The sequence below is a fragment of the Mercurialis annua genome, linkage group LG3 (genome assembly GCF_937616625.2).
Source record: "Mercurialis annua linkage group LG3, ddMerAnnu1.2, whole genome shotgun sequence".
In the NCBI taxonomy this organism is placed as follows: Eukaryota; Viridiplantae; Streptophyta; class Magnoliopsida; order Malpighiales; family Euphorbiaceae; genus Mercurialis; species Mercurialis annua.
Genome location: NC_065572.1, coordinates 2,628,882 through 2,656,241, shown reverse-complemented (window position 1 = coordinate 2,656,241; position 27,360 = coordinate 2,628,882). Strand labels below are relative to the sequence as shown.

General features: G+C 33.7%; 3 protein-coding genes across 3 annotated transcripts; 2 read left to right on the top strand and 1 right to left on the bottom strand.

Annotated features, from left to right (window-relative positions):
- The first annotated feature begins 6,626 nt into the window (after positions 1–6,626).
- LOC126673437 (branched-chain-amino-acid aminotransferase-like protein 1) lies at positions 6,627–13,663 on the top strand. The gene is made up of 19 exons (XM_050367585.2): positions 6,627–6,965; positions 7,147–7,245; positions 7,493–7,564; positions 8,056–8,148; positions 8,428–8,565; positions 8,669–8,727; positions 9,161–9,263; positions 9,851–10,039; positions 10,115–10,215; positions 10,516–10,570; positions 10,673–10,759; positions 11,133–11,184; positions 11,401–11,486; positions 11,689–11,742; positions 12,020–12,103; positions 12,452–12,523; positions 12,646–12,726; positions 13,016–13,051; positions 13,191–13,663. Exons 1-19 carry the CDS (start codon positions 6,870–6,872, stop codon positions 13,317–13,319), a joined length of 1,686 nt encoding a protein of 561 aa, XP_050223542.1. The 5' UTR covers positions 6,627–6,869; the 3' UTR covers positions 13,320–13,663.
- A 1,223-nt stretch (positions 13,664–14,886) lies between these two features.
- LOC126671303 (F-box/kelch-repeat protein At1g57790-like) lies at positions 14,887–15,969 on the top strand. The gene has a single exon (XM_050365065.1). It carries the CDS (start codon positions 14,887–14,889, stop codon positions 15,967–15,969), a length of 1,083 nt encoding a protein of 360 aa, XP_050221022.1.
- Positions 15,970–20,952: 4,983 nt separating this feature from the next.
- On the bottom strand, positions 20,953–22,806 carry LOC126671429 (transcription factor bHLH94-like). Its single transcript, XM_050365196.2, has 3 exons — positions 22,199–22,806; positions 21,336–21,749; positions 20,953–21,138 (listed from the first exon to the last, which is right to left on the bottom strand). The coding sequence occupies exons 1-3, from the start codon at positions 22,697–22,699 to the stop codon at positions 21,043–21,045; spliced, it is 1,011 nt and encodes a 336-aa protein (XP_050221153.1). The 5' UTR covers positions 22,700–22,806; the 3' UTR covers positions 20,953–21,042.
- Positions 22,807–27,360: the final 4,554 nt, after the last annotated feature.

Genomic DNA, 27,360 nt, shown 5'->3' with positions numbered 1-27,360 from the left:
GAAGGACTTCGCCCTGTCTTTGCTGTCGGATTGTCGTTTTGATAAGCCCAAGTACAGCGTTCTTTTAGAACAGTATTTGAGTCGCCGTGAAATACTTTTGGCGGGTCTTCCTTTAGAAGGTATTTTTCTAATCTTTTGTTGTTATGTTTTTGTTTTGTAGGATGTCGACTTCTCTTGAACATTTGCTTGACAATTTTCATGTCGATATGACTGTAGATATGGGCGAGGTCACCAGTGGCGTTCCTAATCCGTCTACGATCGCCGTACCGGATCCAACGCCTGATTCGGTGGATCTTGGTCCTGCTTCCGGCGATCAAGTTCCTGCTGCGACTTCTGAGTCGCCTTTGCTTCCTTCGAAGGAATCAGCTCCTTCTCTGAAGGGGTTGCCTACCAGTGGTCAGAAACGTCCTGCTGAGGACCAGGCTGGAGCTTCTGCCAAGCGTCCCAAGAAGAAGAAATCTTCTGGGGTGTCTATCGAGGAGGCACCTCGGTTTGCGGCTTGGGCGGACGCACAAGATCCGCCTCGACTTTCAAACGTCGCCATTCTTCATGCTTGCATGGAGAATATTATGATAAAAGAGGACATTGAGTCCATTGATCGCGAACATGGCGATAATTTGGCCGAGTTCGCCTGTCTCGGCGGTTTTTCGGTATGCTTTTTTTTTTTTTTTTTTTTTTTGTTTTATATTATGATTTGCTTCTCCTTTTTTTCTTATTTGTTGCTTTCTTTCTCAGGTGGTCCAGTCCATCGCTGTTTTGGAGCGCCGCCGAAGGGATGCGGTGGATCAACTGAAGAAGCTTCAGAAGGATTCCGAATCCTGGCTCTCCGAGAGACAGAAGATGGAGGAGGAGGCTGGCGAGGCGACTGGTCTGATCCAGCAGCTGAGGTCTTCCGTATCTGCCAAGACTCGGGAGATTTCCGCTTTAGAGGCTCGGGTTCGAACTTTGTCCGAGGAAGTCGAGTCTCTACAGTCTTCTTCAGGTGCTCTCACTAAGGAGAGGGATGATCTGAAGAAAGAAGAGGAGCGTCTCCGCCGGCGATTGGGTGACTCTGGGAGCTTTTATTCCCAAGTCATGACTCAGTACCGGTTGGCGATCGGGGCAAAGCTGCGGGAGCAGAATCCAGGCGTCGATCTTTCTGGAGTCAATCAGTTGGATCCTGCTTCTTTGGCGAAGGAGGTGAAGGCGAAGCTTGATAAGCAGAAACAAGATGCTCTGAAGAAGGCTTAATTTTTGTTTTCTTCTTTTTTGTATTTTTTTGCTTTTGCCTTATTTTTGTATTGGATCGTAGGCGGATCCTTTGTAATTTTGCTTCTGTTAATATAATGATCTTTTGACCATTGCTTTTCTTTAGTTGTAGAGTTAATCTAAACTCGTTTTTTATTTTGAGAAGTTAATCTAAACTTCTGCTGGTGTAATTTATTTGTAGGTCCGAATGGATCCTTTTATTTATTTGACTCGGACGAGTCTAAATTATTTTTTTAACTAAGATTCAAACGACTCTTGTTAAATTGTATGTATTAGGTCTCGAGCGAGCCTATAAGGTTTGTTTCGCCAAATCGCCTTTTATTTCAAAAATGGAAATAAGTACAAGCCATGAATTTATTGATAATACTTTCTCAGGTGTTCTACATTCCAATATCTGGGTACCATGGACCCAGTTATTGTCTTTAGTCTATATGCGCCTTTGCCAGTAGCTTCTTCTATGATGAAGGGGCCTTCCCAATTAGCTTGCATTTTCTTTACTCCTGCGTTTCCTCTGCCAACTTCCGCGTTTCGTAAGACCAGATCGCCTCTTTGAAATTCTCTAAAATTCATTCTTTTGTTATGGTATCTTGCAGCTTGCTTCTTGTATGTAGCGGCTCGGGCTGCCGCTTCATCCCTTCTCTCCTCTAGTAGGTCTAGACATAGTCTTGTTCTAGCCTCATTAGTTTCTTCTTCTAGATAGTTTACTCTGATACTGGGTATACCAATTTCTACTGGAATTACTGCTTCAGTGCCGTAGGCGAGCCTGAAAGGTGTTTCGCCAGTTCCTTTTCTAGGAGTTGTTCTGTATGCCCATAGAACGCTGTATAATTCTTCTGCCCAGTTCTCCTTATACTGAGAAAGTCTCTTTTTTATTCCTTGTGCTATGGTTCGGTTGGTGACTTCTGTCATTCCGTTTGTCTGAGGGTGCGCCACCGAAGTAAATTTCAAATTGATCATTAGTCCTTTGCAAAATGCCTTGAACCGCTTGCAATTGAATTGTTTGCCGTTGTCTGCTATTACAGTGTGGGGTATGCCGAATCGGCATATTACTTCGTTCTTGAAGAATTCCTCTACTTTGGCTGCGGTGATGGTTGCGACAGGCGCTACCTCTACCCATTTTGTGAAGTGCTCTATTGCGACGATTAGGAATTTCACTTGATGTTTTCCCGTTTCGAACGGTCCAACTATGTCAATCCCCCAAGTGGCGAACGGCCATGGGCTTTCCATTGATCCTTGAGGCACTGCCGGTACACGACTGATGTTGTCGTGTCTTTGGCATTTATCACATTTCTTGACTAATGCTTTTGCGTCTTCTTTGATGGTCGGCCAGTAGTATCCTTGGAGTATTGTTTTTCTTGCTATGGTGACTGCTCCTTCGTGCGCGCCGCATATTCCTTCGTGGATTTCCTTTAAGATGGATTCTCCTGTCTGAGGCGAGACACACCTAGACCATGGATGAGTTAATGAGGTTCGGTAAAGAACTCCATTGTGAAAAGAGTAGTTGGCAGATTTTCTGATGGTGCGAATGGCTTCGACTTTGTCTGTTGGTAACTCGCCGCGGTCTAGATATTTGATCAGTGGAGTCATCCAGGAGTCGGCCTCCTCGATTGCCATGACTTCTGTTTTTCTGGTGCTTGGTGATTCGAGAATTTCCTTTAGCTGCATTTTAGTGAATAGATCTCCAAGTTCTGACGCTGATTTGGCGATGGCGTCGGCTTCGGTGTTTTCCTCTCTCGGGATTTGAATGATTTCCCATTGTCCTCCTTGTGCTTCCAGCTGTTGGAGCTGTGTTTTGACTTGACTCAGGTATTCGATCATCCCTGTTTCTTTGGCTTGATATTCTCCCTTGACCTGATTTACCACCAGCTGGGAGTCGCTATAGATCTTTAGGATTTCCGTTCTTATTTCTAATGCGAGGCCGAGGCCTGCGATTAGGGCTTCATACTCAGCTACATTGTTGCTGGCGGCGAATTGGATGTTTACTCCATATTCGATCCTGATTTTTTCGGGTCCTTTGAGGATGGCTCCTGCTCCAGCTCCTTTTTCATTCGACGCTCCATCTACGTGGAGTTCCCATACCAAGGCTGGTTTGGGTTGGCCAGTCTCGGTTGGAGTTATTTCTGCTACGAAGTCCGCCAAAGCTTGTGCTTTCAGAGTCGGGCGAGGTTCGTATCTTATGTCGTGTTCGCTGAGTTGGATGGACCAGTGGACTAATCTTCCGGAGGTTTCTGGTCGTTGGATCGCCTTTCGCAATGGTTGATTTGTTCTTACCACAACGTTGTGACTTTGGAAGTAGTATCTCAGCTTTTTAGCTGTGGTCAGTACGGCAAGTGCCATTTTTTCGATCTCGGGGTATCGTGTCTCCGCACCCTTCAGGACTCGACTAATGTAGTAGATTGGCTTCATCTCGTTATCTTCCTCCCTTACCAGCACTGTCCCGATGGTCTCGTGCGTGGTGCTGATGTATAGGTATAGTGTCTCCCCTTTCAGCGGTCTGCTTAGCAATGGAGGGGTGACGAGGAACTTCTTTATTTCTTCAAAAGCGTTCTCGCAGTCTTCATTCCATTCAAATTTTTGTGTTCCTTTGAGGGCTTTGAAGAAAGGCAAGCATCTTTTTGCTGAGCAAGACATGAATCTACCGAGTGCTGTGATTCGCCCGTTGAGTTTTTGAACTTCATTTATGCTTCTTGGTGCCTTCATGTCCATAATTGCTTTGATCTTCTCGGGGTTCGCCTCTATTCCTCTTTGAGATATCATGAATCCCAGGAATTTCCCGCCTTGTACGCCGAACGTGCATTTGTCGGGGTTCAGCTTCATTCCAAACTTATTCAGTATGTTGAATGTTTCTTCAAGATCTCTTGCATGGGTTTCTTCCTTCTCGCTCTTGATGATTAGGTCGTCTACATACACCTGGACTCGCTTTCCTATCTCGTCTTTGAACATGAAATTCATAAGTCTTTGGTATGTTGCTCCAGCATTTTTCAAGCCGAAAGGCATTGCCGTGTAGCAGTAAGTTCCTCCCTCCGTGATGAATGAAGTTTTTTCATGGTCTTGCTCCTTCATCTGAATTTGGTGGTAGCCTTGAGCTGCGTCGGCTAGGCTATACATCGCGTGTCCAGCAGTAGAGTCCACGAGTTGATCGATATCTGGGAGAGGGTAGCTATCTTTAGGACACGCTTTGTTTAGATCGGTGTAATCCACACACATTCTGTTTTTCCCGTTGGCTTTCTTTACGATAACTACGTTAGCTATCCATTCAGGGTAGTGGACTTCTCGTATGAATCCTGCTTTCTCCAATTTTTCTACTTCTTCAGCGATTATTTTCTGTTTTTCTTCCGAGAACTTCCTTTTCTTTTGCTTCACTGGGTTCGCCGCTTCTGCTACATTTAGATCATGAGTAATGACTTGGGGGTCTATTCCGACTATTTCTGATGCGTTTGCAGCGAAGGTTTTGACGTTGTTTTTCAGCATGGCCGTGATTTCGCTTTCGATCTTTGGGTTCATGTTTGCGCCGAGATTTACTCTTTTTTCCTTGTCGAGTTGGAGTTTCTTTGTTTCGCCTTCGGGTGCTGTTTCTTTTTCTTCGATGTCGTGATTAAGGATTTCTTCTATTGCCATTGCTTCGCCTGATTCTTTTATTGCTTGTTCGTAGCACTTTTTCGCCTCGGCTCGGTTTCCTTGTATCGTGATAATTCCTTGTTTCGTCGGTATCTTCATGGTTAGCGCCTTTATGCTCGTCAGGGCGGCTGAGTCGTGGAGGAAAGGTCTCCCCAGTATCGCGTTGTATGGCAGATCGATTTCTACGACGCTAAACCGTGTAGGTAATTCCTCGCTTTTCCTTGTCCTTCCTAGCTTGACATCGAGTGTAATTGTTCCGTTGGGCTTAATTGGCAAGCCCCCAAATCCTACCACAGGCGTGGCGTTTCGTTTTAGTTCCGCTAGGTCTCCTCCTAGGCTTTCGTAGGCCTTTTTTGTTATTAGGTTTATTGCGCTTCCTTCATCGATCAGGATTCTCTCAACGTTCCAGTGTTCGATAATCATGGCCACTACCAGAGCTTCGTTGTGCTCTTCAGCTATTCTCCCGAAGTCCTCTCCGTCAAAAGTTACTGGAGGAGGAGTTGAGAGTTCTGTTGCTTTTCGTTTTCTCTGTGTCGTTTGATCCTTCAGGTTTACTCTTTCAGAAGTCATCTTCTTCAATGAGATTTGTATTTGAGTTCAGAAAAGCTACTTCTTTTGAAGTTTAGTTAAGCCTTTCCCACAGACGGCGCCAATTGATGGAGTCTGCCTTCTGAACCGGTGAGTGAACCTGCAAAACAGGGTAGAAGCTAACCGGACGGTGGTTGTCCGATTAACTCTCCGATGCTAAAGTCAGTCTAGAGCTTTGAGCAGCGTTTTGAGTATATGAATGTAATTGTGATTCTAGGCATACCTCGTGCTCCTTTTATAGTAGTCGAATATACCTAGTAGAGTTGTATTAGGCAGGTGAATCCTACTTTGTAGGGATTCGGCCGTATCGTAGATATTCTCCTGATTTGTCGGGATCTACCTTAATCTGATAAGAGTCCTATTTAGGAACGTCTTCCTAAATAGTCTTATCTTCCTAAAGTAGAGCTTATCCTTCCATATGTAGTGTTTGTGTCCGAATAGGACAACACTTCCATAATTAGTCGATTATCCGAATCCCGGACCTGACGCGCTTTCGGCGGATCATGTGGGATTCGGTCTTTATTAGCATGTCACCGAATCTTAAGAGATTCGGCATCTCCTTCATATCTTCTGATCTTCAGGGGGAGTCCGGTATCGTCTGAGAGTGGATCTCCTGCGACTCGGCTCCATTATACTTACAATAGGATTCGGTATCCATCAATTATGTTTAGATTCCATTACTCTAAATTTGAGATTAAAGAAAACATAATCTTTTAAATTTTAACATTGATCTGTCCAGTGGTGGGATCAGGCTGTTATTTAAACGGATCTCGATTATAAGACGATATTTTCAAGGGTTAATTATATATAAAATCACCACCTTTACACGAAATTGCAAAAATAACACGATTTTTAAAACGTGGCAATTCAGGGCACCACTTTTCATTTCTTTTCAAAAATAACTCGGGCACATTTTTACTGGTATTTTTGCTGACGTGGCATGACACGTGGTACTCCCATCAGGTGTCCAAATCAGCAAAATTTTATCAAAAAACGTGCCCATGTTGTTTTTAAAAAGAAATAAAAGGTGATGCCCTGAATTGACACGTTTTAAAGGCCGTGTTATTTTTGAAAATTCGTATAAAGGTAATGATTTTATATGTAATTGACCCTATTTTCAATATTTTCAAATTAATTTTCATTTGAGTAGAATAAATTTTGCAAACTCTTGCGGAAGACACTCTTATTTGAAATTTTAAACGGCCGTCTATATGAATATTCTTCAACCTCGCCTAAATCAGAAAGCCTTTTACCAACTCACCAGGCCTTTGGAGTTTTCTTCTTTCTGTTTTAATTAGTCTACATCTTCTTCTTCAGCTCATCACTCACTTAAAACCTCCATTAATCAATTTACAGAGCCACACACTCCGATCACAAAGAAGAGTAACACAACACAACTAGAACCGTCGCAGATAATGGGAGGAGGAAATAATAATGCAGAGATAGAGGTTATTCATTCTTGGTCCGCTCCGCGATCACTCAGTACCTCTCTTATGTACTCTTTTGCTCAGGTTTTTAATTTCTCTTCCCTTTTCATCATCATTTTAATTTGTTAATTACTAAATGTTGTTATAATTAGCTCATAACCTTTATTTTACTATCCTGATCACCCGAAATTCGTGTTTACTTTGACTTCGAGTTTAGGAAATCTGTTTATTTTTACTAATTAGGGTTTTCTCCTGTTTTTTATAGAGGGGTGATACCGAAGCTCTCGACGAGCCTTTGTATGGAAATTATCTTAAAGTAACAGGCGTTGACAGGCCTTATGGTGAAGACATTCGAGTTAAAATGGTAAGCGGAATTTGATGATCCTGAAATGGCTACATTTAGCTTATTGTATACGTGGTTTTCTTATGTGGACTGGACTAGAGTGTAGCCATGATACTTGTATTTGAGAAGTTGATATTATCATTTATAGCATGTTCGAGTTTTCCCCTTTTCTTTTGTTAATAGGTAATCCTGTGTATTTTTTATCATCTACATTTGTATTTCTCTTCGTTTTCTTTTCACTGAAATAGGGCTGTCTTGCTGCTAACAGGAATCTGATGGAAATAAAGTTGTAAATGAGGTCATTTTCGGACCTGGGGAAAAGAAATATCGATACTGTAAGGTAATGAATGAGTTGCTCCGTGTTTCTATGATAACTTTAGAAGAAATCGTTGATGCAAATCATTTTATGTGTTGTTTTTCTCTTCAAGTTTTTTGTTTTCTTCTTGTTAATTTTTTTTTTCGAGAATTCCAATCAAGAGATTATTGGCATGTACTATGCAATTAATATTACAGAAATGCTCCACCTTGGAATAATGTAAACTTATCCTCCGAAAGTTGATTGAAATCACTTTGCCTTGCTGGGAGCTTTGGAATTAAGGAGAACAATTCTTACTGCTAGAATTATGTGTCTTTCAAGGCAATAAAGCTTTAATGAATTGTTCAAATTATGATGCTCAGAATTTTACTTTTTGTGTTCCAATAGCTATCAGAAATAGGGAAAATAAATAAATTGGTCAGTTATAAACTTGTACACTTATAAGGTTGGAAGATCCAGAACTTTTAAGTACATGGGTTTCAGTCGAGAATTTAGTTTCTTTTCTCTATCTGCAGCATATTTCAAAGCAACGTCTGCCTGGTCTGCCTATGGATTTGATGAAGAAAGGAAAACACTTTTTACTCATACGTAATCCCCTTGATACATTGGTAAGGATTTGAAGGATTTATAATTATTCATATTTCAATTGCATCGTCCATTCCAATGTGACAATTTATTTTGAATGTTTGTTGTGCCTGATTTCAGATACTTTATTTTTGATATAATTGTTAGCATAAAGATCAAAAATCTTTCCTCCCTGCTCCCTCTCCTTCTACAAGAATGATGACTTAACTAATTTAAATGTTGCATTATTCTGTATTTAATTATTCCTGACGTCTCTGTATGACCGATACTTCCATTCCTCCTCTTTTTCTCTATGTTGTCAGCCATCTTTTGACAAGGTTGTGCCATCATCCATTCTTGAGTTAGGTCTGACAGAATTGGTCTCCATATACAGTGATCTCTCTCAGTTAGGAAAGCCCCCACCTGTTATTGATGCAGCAGACCTTCAACAAGATCCTGAGGTTCTAAATTCTGCTATTTATCTGTTATTTTCCCTTATCCCTTTCAAATGGATACACTTCGAAATTATTTTCAATTATTTGATTTGGACTTTTCAATGTGCAGGGTACATTGCGTGGTCTTTGTGAGGACTTGGATATTCCTTTTGATGATGCAATGCTCAGGTTTGTAAGGCTATATCCATTTGAGAACTAGATTTTTCTTTTAGTGAAAGATTGTGTAGTGTGAAAAATGTCTTGGAGTATGGCTGCTCCCTTGAACTCCTAGTGATGCTACTTAAAGATAATGCAAATATTCTGAATTCCATACCTTGATATAGTGCATCTACCTCAATCCTGATTGATCCTCCCGCCATAATAAGTACATCAAGTACCTTTTTTTTGTCCTCCCTCTTGCAAATATGTTTTTGCGTCTATTACACACATCCTTTTGAAACTACATTGGTTGTAGGTGATTTGATGTTATACATATCTATCAAGCTAATTGCACGAACCAATTATGCATACATCATAATTGCGCTCTTAATCTTTGACTTAATTGTCTTTTATTGAATTATTTTCTTTGTTGTGGTCATGACTGCTGTTAATTGACTGTCAGATGGGAAGCTGGTCCAAAACCAATAGATGGCTTTTGGGCTCCATGGTGGTATAAAAGTGTGCATCAATCAACAGGCTTCAAACAAGCAAGAAAGTATCCTCAGGTATGCAGTTTTGCTTTATGTTAACACGCAAACAAACACAAAACTATGCACTAATTCTTGTTTCTATGAGTCAAAGGAGTTGATATCATTAGTTCTACAAACTTTCACTATTTATATTATAATCCAAGAAGAACAAGAAAGCTTTTGTAATTGGTTTTGACTTATAAGTCCTTGATGGTGTTGGCAACATATAGCCTCGTTGTATTCTATAGTGACATGATATAGTACTTTCTGAAAAGTAGAAGCAGATAACATTTAAGTGATGCTGCACTGGTGGATCTGTATCTTTAATTCATTCTTGTCAAAAATCCAATTTAATGAAGTGGTGATGGCAATGGAATAGACGCCCTCCACAAAAGGGAAACTGCTGAAATCATAAGGAATAATTTCTAATTTGTATGCTATCAATCTTCATATGGGTATTTTAATTGACTAAATGCATTTGACTTGTTTTCATACGGATTACATCACGTGTTTCATGTTGTTACCAGAATTATGATATCTCTGATGTTAAATAAATTTGTTCATGATATTGCTGATGTCAACTAAATTTGTTTACTTATTCCCTAATTTTGTTTCTTTTTCAGCCATTTCCACTTTTTATGTACGACTTGCTGGAGCAAAGTTTACCTTTGTACAATATGCTCAGACGGCATGTGAAACGAACATCATTGCTTTTGAAGAGTCCTTTACCTCCCCCCGACATTCCAATTCCTGCAAATGAGAAGTTGCTTGCATGGGTTGGAGATGAGATTCTACCTCGTGAAAGTGCCAAGGTATGTGATTACGGAAACCAGGTTGAGCCACTGTTTATTCAGTTGCACTTTTTTAACATTTCTCTTCTGAACCAGGTTTCTGTGTTTGATTCGGTTATCCAAGGTGGTGATTCAGTTTGGGAGGGGCTACGAATTTACAATAGGAAGGTCTTTAAGCTTGATGAGCATTTAGATAGGTTAGTTATACACACTTATAATTTTGGATAAAATAACTGGTGCTTCTTCCCCCATTTTTTTGGGCTTTGGTGCCTACATTTGTTTGTAAAGAATCTTCCTTTGGTCATGCTTGGCAGAGCTTTGAGTTCCATGAGCTCCATTTTTGCTAAAAATTACCATTTCCTTGCTTCAAAAGTTTACAAATGATGAGATTCCGTGCTCCATTTAATTTCATGTCCCCTTTCATATGATTGTCAACTCAATAGCTTGAGAAATATACATCCTATCTCTTCAATCGTCTGATTCGATACTATTATTAGGTTGTTCGACTCTGCAAAGGCTCTAGCTTTCAGGAATGTTCCAACTCGCGAAGAGGTTAGAATGTGAAGTTTACTTTTTATATGCTTAGAGCTTTTTTATTTTCTTTCATGTTGATAGAGAAGCTCACATCTTTGTAAAATTTGCATTTAATTTCAGGTCAAGGAAGCCATTTTCAAAACTCTAAATAGGAATGGAATGTTTGATAATTCACACATCCGACTGTCCCTCACACGTGGAAAGAAGGTCTGTTATCTCTTTCTATTCTCTGGTTTTGTCAAATGTCTGGCAAATTTTAATGCCACGCCCAATTTTTCATCATTTCGTTACGCTTATGGGAAGGTGATAGTTTGAGCAAAACTTGACTGAAAGTAAAAGTTCACAGCACAATGATTTTTAGCACATTAATCATAGAATGGCAACTCTTGTTTGAATGTCCATTTAAACAAACTTTTGGGGAATAAAAAATGGGGCCCTTGTAAGCAAAGTAGTGTGATTATCTCAATCATCTATTTTACAACAAATTATTGGAATTATTTTTTCTTTTATAAATTGTTCATGCCAAGTCTTCTCACTTGCTTCTTTTTCCCTTCTTTTTCTAATTTTCCTTTTTGTACAGGTTACCTCAGGCATGAGCCCTGCATTTAACCTCTATGGATGCACTTTAATTGGTAAGGCTACTTCTTAATTCTCAAAGCTCAGCAACTCCAAGACTAGTTCATCAATAGTTTTTGTCTCGCCAACACATGCTTTTTTGGGCTGCGATGAAGTCACTACTATCAAAATTTTGATGTTAATGCTATGATTTTTGTAGACTGTGACTTCTCATCTCTTATTATCTTTTCACTTGCTTTCTTTTGATGCAATTCTGTTCAATTGAATTGTAGTGCTTCCTGAATGGAAACCACCTGTCTATGACAATACACATGGCATAACTCTGGTGACTGCTACAACACGGCGCAATTCACCAAACGTAACATTTTAATCTCCTTTTTTATTCTTTTGGTTTAACTTTTAGCATTCAACATACAAATATTCAATATGTAACCATTCTTATTTTAAGGGAAACATGCTTCACAAACTAAATCAATTCAATCGTTGTTTAATACTTGTTAGATGCTTTCTGTGATTTATGTCTTACAAATATCTTTTTTTTTTCTTTTATGTAATTACAGAACTTGGATTCAAAGATTCACCACAACAACCTCCTTAATAACATTTTGGCAAAGGTACTTTTTTTTACCAGAAACTTGTGATTGAGTGGCGTATTGTCCTCATGTTGAAAATATAATTTCTTGCTTTGAAGTTTCATAGTTAGGCTTACATTCATGTTACCCTGGGTTATATTTCAAAACTAATGTTTTAGGGTGCTATGTATTGTTTTATTTCTGAATATAACTAATTCTGTTTCATGGTCTTAATTTGACATTTTGTGGGCAATTAATATTTGTACCGACCATCATGATATGTGTACCGACTAAAAAGGTCCTCTTCATTAAAGTGCAGATAGAAGGAAATAATGCAAATGCAGATGATGCAATAATGCTTGACAAGGATGGTTATGTGTCTGAAACAAACGCTACAAATATTGTAAGCCTACACTTGTGTTACTCTCTCCAATTTCTGACTTGCTTGTGTACAAAGGTTTAGATTACTTGCATCCACTCTCATGGATATGCCATGAAAAAATATTAAGGGGCCAAGCAAGATCAGATGCTGTATGAATGCTCGTGACATGATCTATTTAATGCTTCATATGAGCTTAAGTACCATATCCCATTTTTCACCATTATTTAGTAGTACCATAACTTTTCTTTGGTAAATGGTCGTGAATTGTTGTGTTGATACAGTTTCCACCCGTCACTGCTTACCTTAACTGCATGAATTTAACATTGAATTTCTGATGAAGAAAGACTAATCAGGGTAATTTCTCTGTAGTTTTTAGTGAAGAAAGGCCGCGTTTTGACACCGCATGCTGACTATTGTCTTCCTGGAATCACTAGAGCGACTGTAAGTGGGGTGCTCAAAGTCAATATCTCTATTGCATGTATCTTATATCATTGCAATTGTTAAATTTATCAGACATCCACAAATTAAAGTCTAAGGCTAATGTGACATATCTGAGGTTGCAGGTTATGGACTTAGTTGTGAAGGAGAATTTGATTTTGGAGGAACGAAATATCAGTCTATCTGAGTTTCATACAGCAGATGAGGTATTCATACTTTCGTCATCTTTGCTAGGATGTTCCTGAAAAATCTGAAATTGCTAGAAATAGATTTACCAACTACATATTGAACACTATTTGTTCAGTAAAATCAATAGCAATGGGAAAATTGTAGAGGAAAGTTCACTTTTCCTCATCATGACTCGTTGCTCTTTTTTGGAACTAATTCAACTGAAAAATTCATTTACATGTTATCCATTTCATGAAAATATTTGGCAAGCTAGTATATGACCAACAAGTTCTCAGTTCTCATACGAGACGTCTTGTTTCCTCATAGGTATGGACGACGGGAACCATGGGAGAGCTTAGCCCGGTGAGTGAGTCTATTTCTTTTAGAATTTAATTATTGCATTCGCAGCCTAGCTAGCAACAAATTACAGTCTCTCATTTTACTTCGTCCAGGATCCAGCTTGATTAAATTTTTTTGACGTAATTTGAGTTGTGTGAAACAGGTTGTGAAAATCGATGGACGCGAAGTCGGCAATGGTAAAGTGGGGCCTATAACTCAAAGGTTACAAAATTCTTACAAGAAGCTGACAGAAGAGTCGGGAGTGCCAATACCATCATACGTGGCGAATTGATCGCCATTGCTTGAGATATTCTCAAGTCTGGTTCTGATCCTACTGAAGATTAAGATTCAAACTCTTTCAAGTCTGAGCTTCCAAATGTATGTTGATCCTGTAGCATTTGCTAAGGATGCTATCGATGTTTTTCCGACCACATTGGGCACCAATCCGGAATAAAAGGTGGAAACTTTAATGAATGGCATTTTTACAGAAGAATGAAGATTTCAGAATAGCCATGTAAATTTTAATAAACAGACTATTGTGAAAGAACACTTGTGCATTAATAAGGATGTCTTCAGAGAATGAAAGGATATATGTTATAGCTTTTAATATTATTATTTTTTGTTTTGTTGTGATTATCCAAAGTGCTTATGGGGTTTTAATATGTAATTGATAAAATGAAAAAGGATAGATCCATTTCAAAAAATAAAAATTGAAAAAATAAATAAAAATTTATTTCAACTGCATTAGGCCAAGCTCGAGTTCGAGCTCGAACGGGTTAAATTCTTAAGCTTGTGCTTGAACGAACAACTCGAGCTCGATTTGAATTTAATAAAATTAAAAAATAATCATATTTGATATATTTTAATTATTTTTCAGTATATGATATGTAATTTAACTCATTTATATGATACACACCTAAATTTAAAGGTATAGAATCTAATAAAGCATTATCCTTTTTTTAATAACAAGCTTGTTTAGGTTCGCAAGCCTCACGAATCTCAGCAATTGATACTCGAGGTCGGCTCGGGATGAAGCTCGAGTAGCTTGAGCATGGCTCAAATGTTTTGAGCTGATATTGAGATTTTTTTCAAGTTGGTCTCGAGTAACTCACGAGTAATCCAACTCATTTACACCCCTAACGTTAACAGTCCATGAGGTATACGCACTCCAGTTTCATGACAGCAAGATCTAATTTTTACAAAATTTAAAATATAAACACTCAATCTTTACGAATAAAAATAAAAGAATCCAGTTCAAAAAAAAATGTAATAGCACATGAATTTTTTTTTTATATATATATATATATATATTTCTATTTATATTTGGTGCATTTATTTTACCATTGTAAAATACATATTTTTAAAAAAAAATTGACCAATTTGATCCGCCAATTCGATGAGTTGGGAGATTCAAATTTCAATTAAAATTAACGTTTCTAAAATTTGAATTTCTTTTTTTTTGAATTTGTATCCTAATTTTGATAAATATATTTGGATTGAAATTAACAAACGAAATTGGATCATAAAAAAAAGTTTAATTTTTATATCGTTTTGAAAAATATGCATGTCTAGTTGGCTTCAATTGGAATGTAAATACCGAAACTACGTTAAAAATAAAGTTTTTAAAATATTAGGCTATCAATGAAATAAATTAAAAAGGTATAATATTTTTAATTGACTGGACCTATTTCCTTTTCCATTTGAATTGGGATAACTAAAATAGGTTTAGTCTGATATAATCCGAACCCTACTACGACTGGTTAGCAAGATGTATTTTATATATATAACCCTAACTGAAACAAATCTGAATCCTCAATTTATATTTACTAGGTTTCTTGAAACGCCACAAGCAATAAAAAATGTCGTGGCCCGATCTTTCTAACGACGTCTCCAAGTTAATCTACGACAAACTTCATCACCGCCTCGACAGAATTAGGTTTAGCTTCGTCTGTAAGAGATGGAACACAATCCACCGGGAACTCAACACTCGGCCATTCTTAATGTATTACAGTTCATCTTCTACTGATCATCACTTCACTTTTCGAGGGCCGCCTCTAGATCGAACATTCTCTCGGAAAATTAGGGTTTCTGCAGATGTTATTGCTTCAAAACAAGGATGGTTGCTTATAAAAGATCGTGAAAATCCATTGTTATATTGCTGTAATCCTTTCACTTGCAATCAAATTAATCTTCCGAAATTCGACCCCGGCGTAAACCCTAACGCGGTGTTTACTGCTCCGCCGAGCTCTCGTGATTGTGTTCTTTTTGTTGTGGGATCAACGGACGTCGGATCGGAGTTTGTTACGATTAATTTCATTCGGTGTGGCGATCCGTATTTTAGTTGGAAAATATTTAGGGTTAGAAATATTAGTGATGCGGTTTCATGCAAGGGTTTGGCTTATCATGAAGGGAAACTATATTGTTTTTTTGATAGTGGTAAATTAGGTATTTGGAAATTGATAAACAATGATTGGACCGTCGTAGCATCACCGTTAAAGCCGATTCCGCAGACGGCGGCTCGGATGACAACGACGTCAAGGATAATGACGATGGTGAGATCATTGGGGATTCAATATGATTATTTGCCACCAGGACCATTTAAGGAATATCATATGATGAACTGTGAAGGGGACATTCTGGTCTTATGTACTAGTAAAGGGTTTGTGCCATTTTCAATTTTTGAATTGGATACAAAGAAGATGGATTGGGTTAATGTTACGAATTTGAAGCATAGAGCAATATTTTTTAATGCAGGACGGAATCGTTGTTCATCGATCGCAATTCGTGCAGATAAATTAAGTTTGAGGAATAAGATTTTTTATTTTTATGAACATGTAGGTTCTTACATATGGATCTATGATTTGGAGACTCGATCGCATAGACTGTCTGATTCATATCCTGACAAGCTTGAAGATCTACAAGTTTGGATTGATCCCATTTGAAGCATTCATTTGTGTATAATTTCCTTCTTAATTTTAATCTTTGTCCTATTCATTTGTCGTATTAAACTCCGTTCATAGTGGATCACTCTCGTATGAATGAACTTCATAAGCTTTTGTTAGAGGAACTATGAATAGGTTAATATTTTTTACGGTTACTAATTTAAAGTATTTGGATGCATAACGTTTATCGATTTTTAAATTATCATATTTGATAACGAAATTTTATTTTTACTAACCACATATCACTATATGATTTCCGATAAAATTTTGCTTATGTAGACAATAGAGGTAGAATATTCTGTCATATTTTACCTTCAATGTTAGCTAAACTTTTCAAAACATAAATTTTAGTAACTCGGTCCATATTCTTTCAAAATTTTATACTTTTACCTTTCAACTATAGTAATTTTTTTGAAAATAACGTGAATTTTCGCCACTTAAAGAGGCTTTAAGGTGCCTGAAATTCAATCAAATTTGAAAAATAGCCATAATCGAAAGTTTAAAAATACAAAATTGGCTAAAATTTAAGTTTTTGAACGATTCAGTCAGAATTAATTGCACACGTAATTTTTTTTTTTTTTATCATTAAGCCTTATTTTTCTTTCTCATAATTTTTTAACCCATAAATTTTGTTCTAATAGGGAAATAGTGGCTAGCTTTTTATAATGTCTATGTGATAAGCTTTAATTATATTCCATCTGATAAAAGCAAGATCATTATTAATTAGAACTACACAGTTAGTTCTTTATAACTTTTAGGGCATTTGATTGATCATACATACAAAAAGGATAATATTGGGTGTCTTTTTGTATTTTTGTTTCTGATTTTGGATGGATTACATAAGCTAATTATTCTCTTTATGCTGTTTAAGTGGAACATAACACATTAAAAACTTTAAATTATATCCCTCTTTTCTTAACTAAATTATAATATGCCAATAGTACAGACAGATGTGTATATTATAGTGAGAGTTGAAAATGGAATCATTCATTCCAAATTTCCCATTACAAAACAAAAAGTAAAAACAGATTGGAAGAAAGAGACTCTACACCTTTATAACTTAATAAATTATACAAACAGAATCTTCTAACTATTTATTTACATCTTCTGTAAGTGTTAGGGATAGTAATTAAAATTAATGTTAAATTCATTTAGTATTCTAAATTTTGTAATAATTAATTAATATGATATTAGTATACCCGAATATTTAGCACTTAGATACTTGATTACAAACTCAATGATATTACTATTTTTTATTTAATTTTCTCACGTTATTAAGCTAGAATTTAATATTTATTGTAACTTGGAAATTAAATAAGCAAAAGTATACGATATGATAGCCACATAGGTAAAACAAAGTCCTCTCAAATTGAAAGGAAACTATCTGAAGTAAAGGTTTTATTATTCAAAAATATTGATTTTTTTATTTTTTTAATTTGTGGCTCAACCTTTTAATTATGTCAATTGAAGTCTAATTTTGATAAATACATTTCAACTAAAACTAATCAGGCATGTTTTTTTACATATAAAAAAGGTAAAAAAAAATTATTTTTTTCAATTATAATCAAACCTGACTTTTTTTTTCATTTGAAAGATATTTATAGCTTGCCAAAATTTATGTTAAAATTGACGAAATTAAAAAAATAAATCATATATAAAAAAGTAAATTTTTATATAAATATGTCTTTAAATTAATAGTAGGCTTCAATTACAATTGTCAAAATTTACAACTGAAACAATAAAAGTTTGGCCATGATTTTTTTTAAAAAGAATTGAGTATTTTTGAGTGATTGAGACCAGTCTAAAATTCATAAATTAAAAGTTTTAAATAGAATTGATAAAAAATTGTACAAGTTTGGATTGTTTATGCTCATAAAACTAGAATTACTTTTTCTGATGAATAGAGGTTTAATTTATTTATTAATTAACATGATAAAAATTTGGATTAAATGAGTAAAATTCTCCCTACATACATATAGACAAAGGATGACATTATCTTTTACCATGCATCGCATTTTAGGGTAGTGATGAGTTATGGACCCACTTCTAAAGTTCCACAGTAACATACATCTTCCCTGGCTCATTTTACATTCACTCAGTTGTACAGAATTTATTATTTTTTATTCATAAAGGAAAAATATCATTTAGATTTAAGTCAAAAAATAATGGCAAAATCATACGCAAATTTTAAAAAAAGGTCGATTACTAATGAAAAAAATAGAATGAGACAGTTTTAGAAAAATATATTTAAGAATATGAAAATTAAATAATCAAAAATATGTGTTTTTGGCTATCAAAAGATCAGTTGTTCATTTTATATTTTAGTTCCGCCTCTAATTGAGATAAAAAATTTATTATTGTTTTTTTACACCATTCTTATGAATGTAAAAACAAGGTTAAAGTGTTGCTAATTTATTCCCTTAGATAATTTTGCTAAATTTATCATACTGATATATGCATTTATATCCACATATATATAGGATTCAATTTACAGTATCATCAACATGTGAATACTCTTTGTCTTGCTGTTAAATTTGGTAGTGACATTGCAGCCCAACAAAACTTGAAAGAAACAAAAAATTTCAACCAATACTTTAACTTATTAAACAAATGCAAATAGAATAATTACAATATTTTTGAATTTTTTTAAAAAAACAAAAACAAAAACAAAGAAATGAAAAACAAAAAGAAATGAAATCATTATGTGGAATATGATACAGTGACGAAATCAGAATTTTGTTTCGCTCCGAATTGAACTTTCAGTTTACTATAATGTTTCGACAGACCGAACTTAATGTATTTAGTAGATTTGTCCCTTGTATAATTAGTCCGTAAATACAATTGATGAGGATCAAAATGAGAAATCCCCTTTCTAATTTAATTTATATACATTATTTAAATACGAACAAATATATTTGTCTGTCACAAAATATATTTATTAGTAGTATTAGTTAAAAGACTCGAATTTTTATAAGCATTATTTGAACAAGGAAAGAAAAAGAGGGAATTTACCTACTTAAGCTGTATAATTAGCATGCATAATTGTGCTATAAATGTCTAATAATTCTAAATGATCAACTTTTATGATTCTGCTCTGTTTAAGACAATCAATCTCTATCAGCACACATCAACTTTTTTTGATTTTTGCCTAGGGATTCTACCATCAACATTGTACAACTTCATGGGCCTATTATTACATCTTCAATGCACCAATGATTTTGATTCGATTTGATGTCACATAAGTATAAAAAGTTTTTTTTAAATAAAAATATATTTTAGCCTATGAAAAAAAAATTATTTTTATGCAATTTTCATGATTAGGGTTTTCAATTAGTCTTCTGGATTATAATTTGGAAATTTTAGAAAAATTCAACTTATTAGCTCATCTAAAGCGACTTCATGGCAGCCTTTGTATTGTACTTTAATTTTTCTTTTAAGCTTTTCATTATGGTGATACCAAAATCTGAAATTTTATTTTGAAGTCAAGCCAGTCATATTATGAATATTTCTATTTATGATAGTAGTTAACTAAGCATTACAATGTCTTGCATGAATTAAAACAATAATAATGCCTAAATTGAGTTGAACATGATGATTTTTTAGACATTAAGGAGATGAAACTGGATAGTGAGGGAACATGTGATCTAGAGGATTGACATGTTTTTGAAAAGTTCAATTGACATAAAGTTTTATCATAGGCAGAGTGAAAAAATAATGAAAACAAAAATGATTATCAGTTTGTTGTGACTACAAAAGAATTGGATATAAGATCTTATGTTATCTCGAGTTGTTTTTGATGGATGAATTCCTCATCAAAAAAATATAATTTTATTAAAAGAGTTCTAATAATATTGAAACAATTTAAAACAAAATGATATGGAGAAAAGACAAAAAGAAAATAATTGAAAACTATTCGTTAACTATAATAGTTAAAAAATGATCGTCCATTCCACCACTTAATTTTACCCCAGCATAGCCGCTTTCGAGAACATTTTCTATCGGTAGCGGATCTATGGAAATTTCAATCTGGGCTACCGTTATAAATTTTCAAGAGAAAAAAATAGCAATTTATAATAAATTCGGAACTAAAAACAGGTTCCTTCATCTGCAAATAAAAGATTCAATTCCAGCATCAGTATATATAGTATACTATGACAATCAGTCTGCATGTCACATAGCACACAACCCAGTCTTTCATGAAAGAACGAAGCACATAGAGATAGACTGCCATTTTGTAAGACAACAAATGCAAGAAGGTTTGATTCACTTATTCCCAATATCATATGCCCAGATTCTTCACAAAATCTCTATCTGCTTCAGTTTTTCTTGGTTTACTTTCCAAGCTGGGAATACACAGTATATATTCTCCAGCTTGAGGGGGTATTAAGCCTGCTCAAATTCAGTTAGTTAATTGGGATTGAATAGTGGAGTTCGTTGTAAAGTTTTAATAATCAGTTATGTTAAATTAGGAAATAGCCGTTGTAGGTATAGCCAATTTAAGAGTGACATCTGTCAGTCCTCTTTAGTATATAAGCTGTAAACATATTTGTGAAATGTTTATTGAGAAATTCAGATCAAATTCATTTACTCCTACAAATTTGTTACGGGCTGCCAAGAGATCAGACGTGAACTAAAGTTAAATTTAGGCTGAAACAAAATTTTAATTCCGGCATTTTTCATTATATATAATGAAATTAAGGAATATTATATATATATATATATATATATATATATATATATATATATATATATATATATATATATATATATTAAACATAAATTGAATTTGTTTTTTTTTTCTTTTGACAAAGTATTCATGGCTCATATCATACACAATATGCAAATAAAGTACCTATAAGAGGCAAAAGGTGAAAACAGTCTCAACTCTATAGAAACAGAAGCATCCAAATTAGACCAACCACACCAACACTAACATCAAAACATTCTACTTCAAATTAGCTTTTCAAACATCCACCCTCAAAATTAAAAATTGCCCACATCAAAAATAGATTAAGATTAAGAAAAGCCAATTACAAAAATAAAAATTGAACTTTTATTTTTATTTTTATTCTATTACATCATAGAATACTCCTCTTCAATCCTACCTAGCATCTCATACACTTCTGTTGCAATTTCATCCACTGAGTTTAACTTACAATCATCTTCTACCTGCATTCAAATATTATAGTCATTATTCAAAAATAATTAATTAAATTAATCAATCGAGTCTAATTCAATTAATAATAAATAATCTTGAGTTTCAAACTCGAGTCGCCCCAATTAATTAAATAAAATCCAGAAATTTCCAAAAGTTGCGGAATAATTTCAGTACTTAATATTTATCATCATGTAATTGAACTAATTACCTTGAGACTTAGAGAATAAAGTACAATTTGCTCAATTGTTGTCACATTCAAATGAAGAATTGTAAGTCTCATAATATGCAAACCAGAAACAATCTTCAACAGCTGCTTCGGCCGTCTTTTCGATCTTATTTTAAGATTTGCATGACTCTCCACCATTGTCACTTCTACATCGGCTATGGCGGATTGAGTCACATTACTCATGGACTCATTCACACTCGCTACTGAGTTGTCGGACCGAGTTGAGTACTGTGGAAATGTGAAGAATTCAGAGAATGGCTGTGGTTTAGATGATACATTATCATCATCACCATCTGATTTTTGTTTTATTTCTTTATGACCACCAAGTAATTGTAAATGTTGCTCTAATTCCTTCACAAAATTAATTGCTCCTCCAATAATTGATGCTTGGTCACCCTGTTAAAATTGTCAGAAAAAAAAATCCATGAAAAGACCATTGGTCTACTATAATATAGCACGGAAACGAGTTAAAAACTACGGTTAAACTAAACTATAAGTCTTTTATAGAACGGTATTTAAATTTCAATTTGTTAGATTTTGACTACTGAACTTTCATTTTTATATCGACGGAAGGTTATTATTGTAATCAGGTCAATAATTGCTACATTGATGAAAAAAATAAAAATTTAGTAATCAAAATATAATAAATTAAACTATAATAACCGTTTTATAAAAAAAATTAAATCCAGTAATTATGCAACAGAAAATGAGGAAAATGTATTTTTTTCTACAAGAAAACGTTATAAATATGTAATTTTCGAGCTATAGAAGCATTTTCGTGGAAACAAAATGTTGAAAATAGAACTCGAAAAGTTTTTGTGCAACACAAAGAGATGAATAAATACCCTTTGAACGAAGGATTCGGGCATTAAAGATCGAAGAACAGAGAGATAATCATTCATTTGCTTTCTCCGGTTACGCTCTACAGCAATGTGAGTCTGTCTTTGATTCTCTATCTCTTCCTTGTTCTTTTTACTTCTTGCTCGACGTCTCTTTGCTCGAGCCGCGGCTGGAATGGCGGATGATTGATGATCAGGCAGCACGTCGTTAGCGGCTGGAGTAATCGGAGTAGTGATCGTAGAGGTAGAAGTTATTAGTCCGTTGTTAATTTGGAGCATTTCGTTGAAATGGAGAGGGAAAATTGAAGGTGGTGAAGTGGAGCTGGTATTATTACTCCAATGATCATGACTGTGAAGAAAATTTTCTGTTTGGTTGTCGAGAAAATTGTCAAAAGAGTGGAGAGGTTTGTGATCGTGGTCTCTTTCAAGCAAGCTTAAGTGATCGTAGCTCCAATTGGTGGTATGAACAAACAAATCTTGCTGATAGATCACAGCATCCAGTGCCATCTTTCTCTGGTTAAAATTTTATGTTTTGTGTTTGCTTTTGGAGTGTGAAAACTGAGCTTTTTAAAGACCATTTGTTGCTGAAAGTTTACAAAATCTACAGGACTTGTTGCACGTGAAATTTTATAATTTAATATTTAGCAAATATATATATATATATATGAAAGTCTATTTTATGTTGATGAAATTTATTTTATTTTCTAGTATACTAGGATTGTGTTTAATTAAGCTTTTAAAAGTACTTTGTAATATTTCGTGAAAAGAAAATACTTTTGTGATATTTGTGTTGAGGTATTGTCTAATGCCTAAGAAGCACGGAAACTTCGATAAAGTTGCGTTTCCCGTTTCGGAAACGTTTCGGAAACCGGAAACTCTTGGACACCCGTACGAAACGTTTCGGGCCGTTTCTGTAAATAATAAAAATTAAAATTTGTAAAAAATTTAAAATTATTACCCACAAATAAAAAAATCTAACTAGTTACCCATAAATTTTACATTCGCATTGCCCACAATATAACAAATATACTTATTTGTGTTGAATTGTATTATATTTTTTATATATTTATAAAATTTTAAATATTTAGTACATTAAATTGAATTATTTTGTTAATTATCATAAATATTTAAATAATATTTTTATAAATATATCCCTAAATTTTTGTTATTTACACGTTTCCCCCACGTTTCGTGTCCTTCATTTTGAAAAACTTTCGTTTCCCCGTGTCCGTTTCGTATCGTTTCCGTTTCCCGTTTCCGTTTCCGTGCTACTTAGTCTAATGCTTATCGCATTTGAATTACAATTTGTTAATCATTTACAATTTGTTGATCATTTACAATTTGTTGATTTCTCACTTAATAAAAGTTGATCATTTACAATTTGTTGATTGTGCAGAATAATTAATAGAAAGTCAACTGATTTATAAGCGAAGACTAAATTTAATTAATGCAATCTATTTTATTTTTTACAAAAATGAATTTAAAAGTTCACCAACTGTTATTCGGCCGACCAACCTCAGACTCATAAAATTATTATAATTTATTTAAAAAATAAAAAATAAATTTAGATTTTAATAATCGTGCCAAAACCATTTTTTTAAAAAATAACAAAACTAAGAAATGTGAATTACGAATCAAAATATAAGTAGTTTTTTCTTATTTTGTAGTTAAAATTAAAAATTGAATTGAGACTATAAAAAATTATAATAAATAAAGAAAATTAATCTATTCAATTTTCTATTAGTTTGATTGGGTGCATACTTCTAAAGCTCTAATTACAATCTCCTCTATTCTCATCAATCCATAATTCTTAATTTCATTTATACATTTCAATTTCTATAATTGATTAAACTAAATAAAAAATTTAGAATATCATAATTAGTTAATTATTCGAAATCCTTCTTGAAAGTGAAGAGTGAAGATGAAGTGAGAAATCAAACTCTCAAAACAAGAAATTAAAGAGCAGCACACACACAAAAGCCTAGAAAATAAAAATTAGAAGAGCAAGTGAAATGCACGAAGACAAGAAAGTGAAAGAAAATTAGAAGACAGGAACAGAAAAGTTCGTCATTTGGTAATAATAATGTCGGGAACTGTACGAACTCAATTTGAGATTTATGAAAAAGAAAAAAAAAGTCTGCAAAAGCAGAGATTCTCACAAAGAGAAATGGAAAAAGGGGATAGGTTATGTCAGAGACTGTACATTGGAAATGCATCTCACATTTCATATACACCCAAATTATCCCATGCACCTTGCTACTTCCTCTTTTCCTTCACTTTTTCTTATACATTTTACCAAAACAAATTTAAGAACCAATTTATAAAATTTAATTCAAATATTTAAGTTTGATCATTTTTAAGTCAATTCAAAGTCAAATGTAATTTTAATCGAATAAAAAATCAATTTACCTTCTAAATTTGGCACGAAGTATCAAATAAGCCCAATTTCGTAAAAACGGATCAAATTATCCCATAATTATGCAAAACCGGATCGGTTTCACCTTTTAACCAAAAAAAAGAGTGGAATAATCCAATTTTAAAAATTAACTCTAATTAATCTTAATTAAAACACTAATTAATTCATTTAATTTAAAATTTAATTAATATAAAATTAAGGGCTTTTTTAACTTCTTTACCTACTTAAGTTTAATTACTTTCGTAATCAATCATAATTTATCAAAATTAATCCTAATCCTTAAAATACTAATAAACCCTTAAAATACTAATAAACTCTAAAACTAATCGCCCATTGCGGTCCGACCAAACACCATCAGAAGTAGTGAATTCAATCTTTCCTTCACTGTAATTTCAATCCTAATTTCTATTCTTGTTTTTGAATTATCCAGATGATTCATTGTCCACCTTCTTCTTGCGGAAAAATAAATCCATCTCAAATTAACAGCCTCGTCTTCTTCCTTATTCTTTCATCGCTGTTGAATCTAACTCCAATTGGAATCATATCAAGAGCAGTACAAGATCAAAGAACATAAAATAATCAAACGGCCATGATATTTGTTTCAGATTAAGACATTCAAAATCAATAAAGCGGAAGACCCATCTCAAATTAAGCTATTCAAAATAAAAAGAATGGAAAATCATCAAAAAGAACAGATCCCAGGTGGATCTGTTTTTCGTTGTTGAACAACAGATCGCACACTATAATTGAATTGAAATCTTTCAGGACAAATTGGAAAAATTGGACTTTTGTTAAAAAATTATGAAAAATTTGGTATTTTTTAATCATTTGGCCTTATTAAAAATATGGTTGCTGGAAATAAATAAATGAATTAAGAGTAGCCCATTGCAACCAAGAGACCCTTTTAATTCCATGCACTATGATTAGTTTTTAATTCTATGCATGTTAATATAAACTACAACTCAAATAGTATAAACATTGAATAATATTCTAATTAGATCGTGAGTTTAATTTCTTCCACAAACGCTATTGTTGATGATAAAAAAATTATTGCTGCATTTTTTGATCGTATACTTGATAGATTTTCTTTTTACAAAAATTGAAAATATAAATTTTGTACCATCTGATCCATCAATTCTCAGGAGAAAAAGACAATCATTAATAAAAAAAAATCAAGAACATTAATGTACTCATAAGAAAAGTGCGTTGATCCATTTGAAAAAGGATTGCAAAAGAGACAACAGCCTGCTTTCCAGAATATATTAAGCTACCCTCCACATATATATATATATATATACATGTTTGATCCTTAGATTCTCGAATATATTTTTATATGTTAGAGAGTAGACCTAACCTAATGATCTTATATTATGATCATGAAGGGTACAATAATAATTTATTTTCTTATGTTTCCCAATAGACAAAAATATTTAATGTATTTATATTTTTGACTAAAATGACAATTATATATTTTTACAAAAATTATAACAATATGATCCGCCAACTTTGTAATTTATGATAAATATATTTAACTATAAATTTAAAATTAATGATTTAACTAAATCTATAATATTCATAAAAAACTAATTCTATAATATATTTAACTAAATTTATAATTGGTGATAATTATGTATAGATATAACTAATGATTCAATTGTGATTTTATACATAATTATCCTATACAATTAATTTTTTTATTTTTATGTTTAAGGACTTGTGATATAATTTAAGATTCATAATCATGCGTAGAATATAAATATTTTATATTTAATTTAAGCATAGTAGACATTGCAAATGTTACATGCTTTTCTGCAACTGCAAGTCCATTAGGTTATGATTTGAGCTTAAAGATACACTTTAATCGATTGCAAGTTAATAAATTGAAATTCCTCAATCAAATTAAGGCTAATTTTTCAAAAATATCTCATTTTTTAATTTTTTATTTATAGTCTAAACTTTTAAAACCATCAATTTTATCTCATTTCTTAATTTTTTGTTTAATTATAGTCATTTATTCATATTAGAGTGGAAAAGTTAAATATGTTCTTCATAATATTCCAGTTTTTCCTTTTACCCTCAAGAAATAATTTCCTATATGGAAACATATTTGAACTTATTTTCACTCCAATTTAAATAAATGGCCGCAATTGAAATTAAAAAATGTGTTAAAATTGACGATTTAAAAAATTTGGAGCATAAATAAAAAAAAGTCAAGACGATGGTGTATTTTTCAATGATTAGAGCTTAAATAAATAGTTTTTTTATTGAACTATATTCCAATTGAATTTCATTATGTGTTATAATATCATTGTATGGACAGAATCAAAAATTAATTGATGCTGCATGCCTTTTGCTCTGATCCTAAAATATCTATACTCAAAATTACTCAAATTCAATCAAATTTATCCAATTCTATGAAATTAAATTGTCTGTTTCTTAATATGAATCTGCTGCACTGATTCATGGGTACATGTTTCACACAATTATGATGAAGTGGACACTTTTTTTATATGAATAATTTCCTCTTTGCCATGTCAATTTTTCTACAAGCTACTTAAGACAGCTCAAATTTACAAAAAGTATGAAAAAAAAGTTATTTATATATATACTCTAGAACATGAAAAACCCAGTACTGTATGGACAAAATCATGTCTAAACATTTTTAGTAAAATATATTGAAAATAATAAAATTAAAATTTCATATAGCAGTTTAATTTTATTTTATTTTAACTTACTTGATTGTCTATATGGT

Coding starts and splice junctions, on each gene's coding strand:
- LOC126673437 (XM_050367585.2), top strand. CDS start 6,870: ATGGGAGGAGGAAATAATAATGCAGAGATAGAGGTTATTCATTCTTGG. Junction 8,566..8,668: donor ACCTTCAACAAGATCCTGAG/GTTCTAAATTCT, acceptor TTCAATGTGCAG/GGTACATTGCGTGGTCTTTG. Junction 11,487..11,688: donor CACGGCGCAATTCACCAAAC/GTAACATTTTAA, acceptor ATGTAATTACAG/AACTTGGATTCAAAGATTCA.
- LOC126671303 (XM_050365065.1), top strand. CDS start 14,887: ATGTCGTGGCCCGATCTTTCTAACGACGTCTCCAAGTTAATCTACGAC.
- LOC126671429 (XM_050365196.2), bottom strand. CDS start 22,699: ATGGCACTGGATGCTGTGATCTATCAGCAAGATTTGTTTGTTCATACC. Junction 21,750..22,198: donor CCGAATCCTTCGTTCAAAGG/GTATTTATTCAT, acceptor CAATTTTAACAG/GGTGACCAAGCATCAATTAT. Junction 21,139..21,335: donor TTTATTCTCTAAGTCTCAAG/GTAATTAGTTCA, acceptor ATTTGAATGCAG/GTAGAAGATGATTGTAAGTT.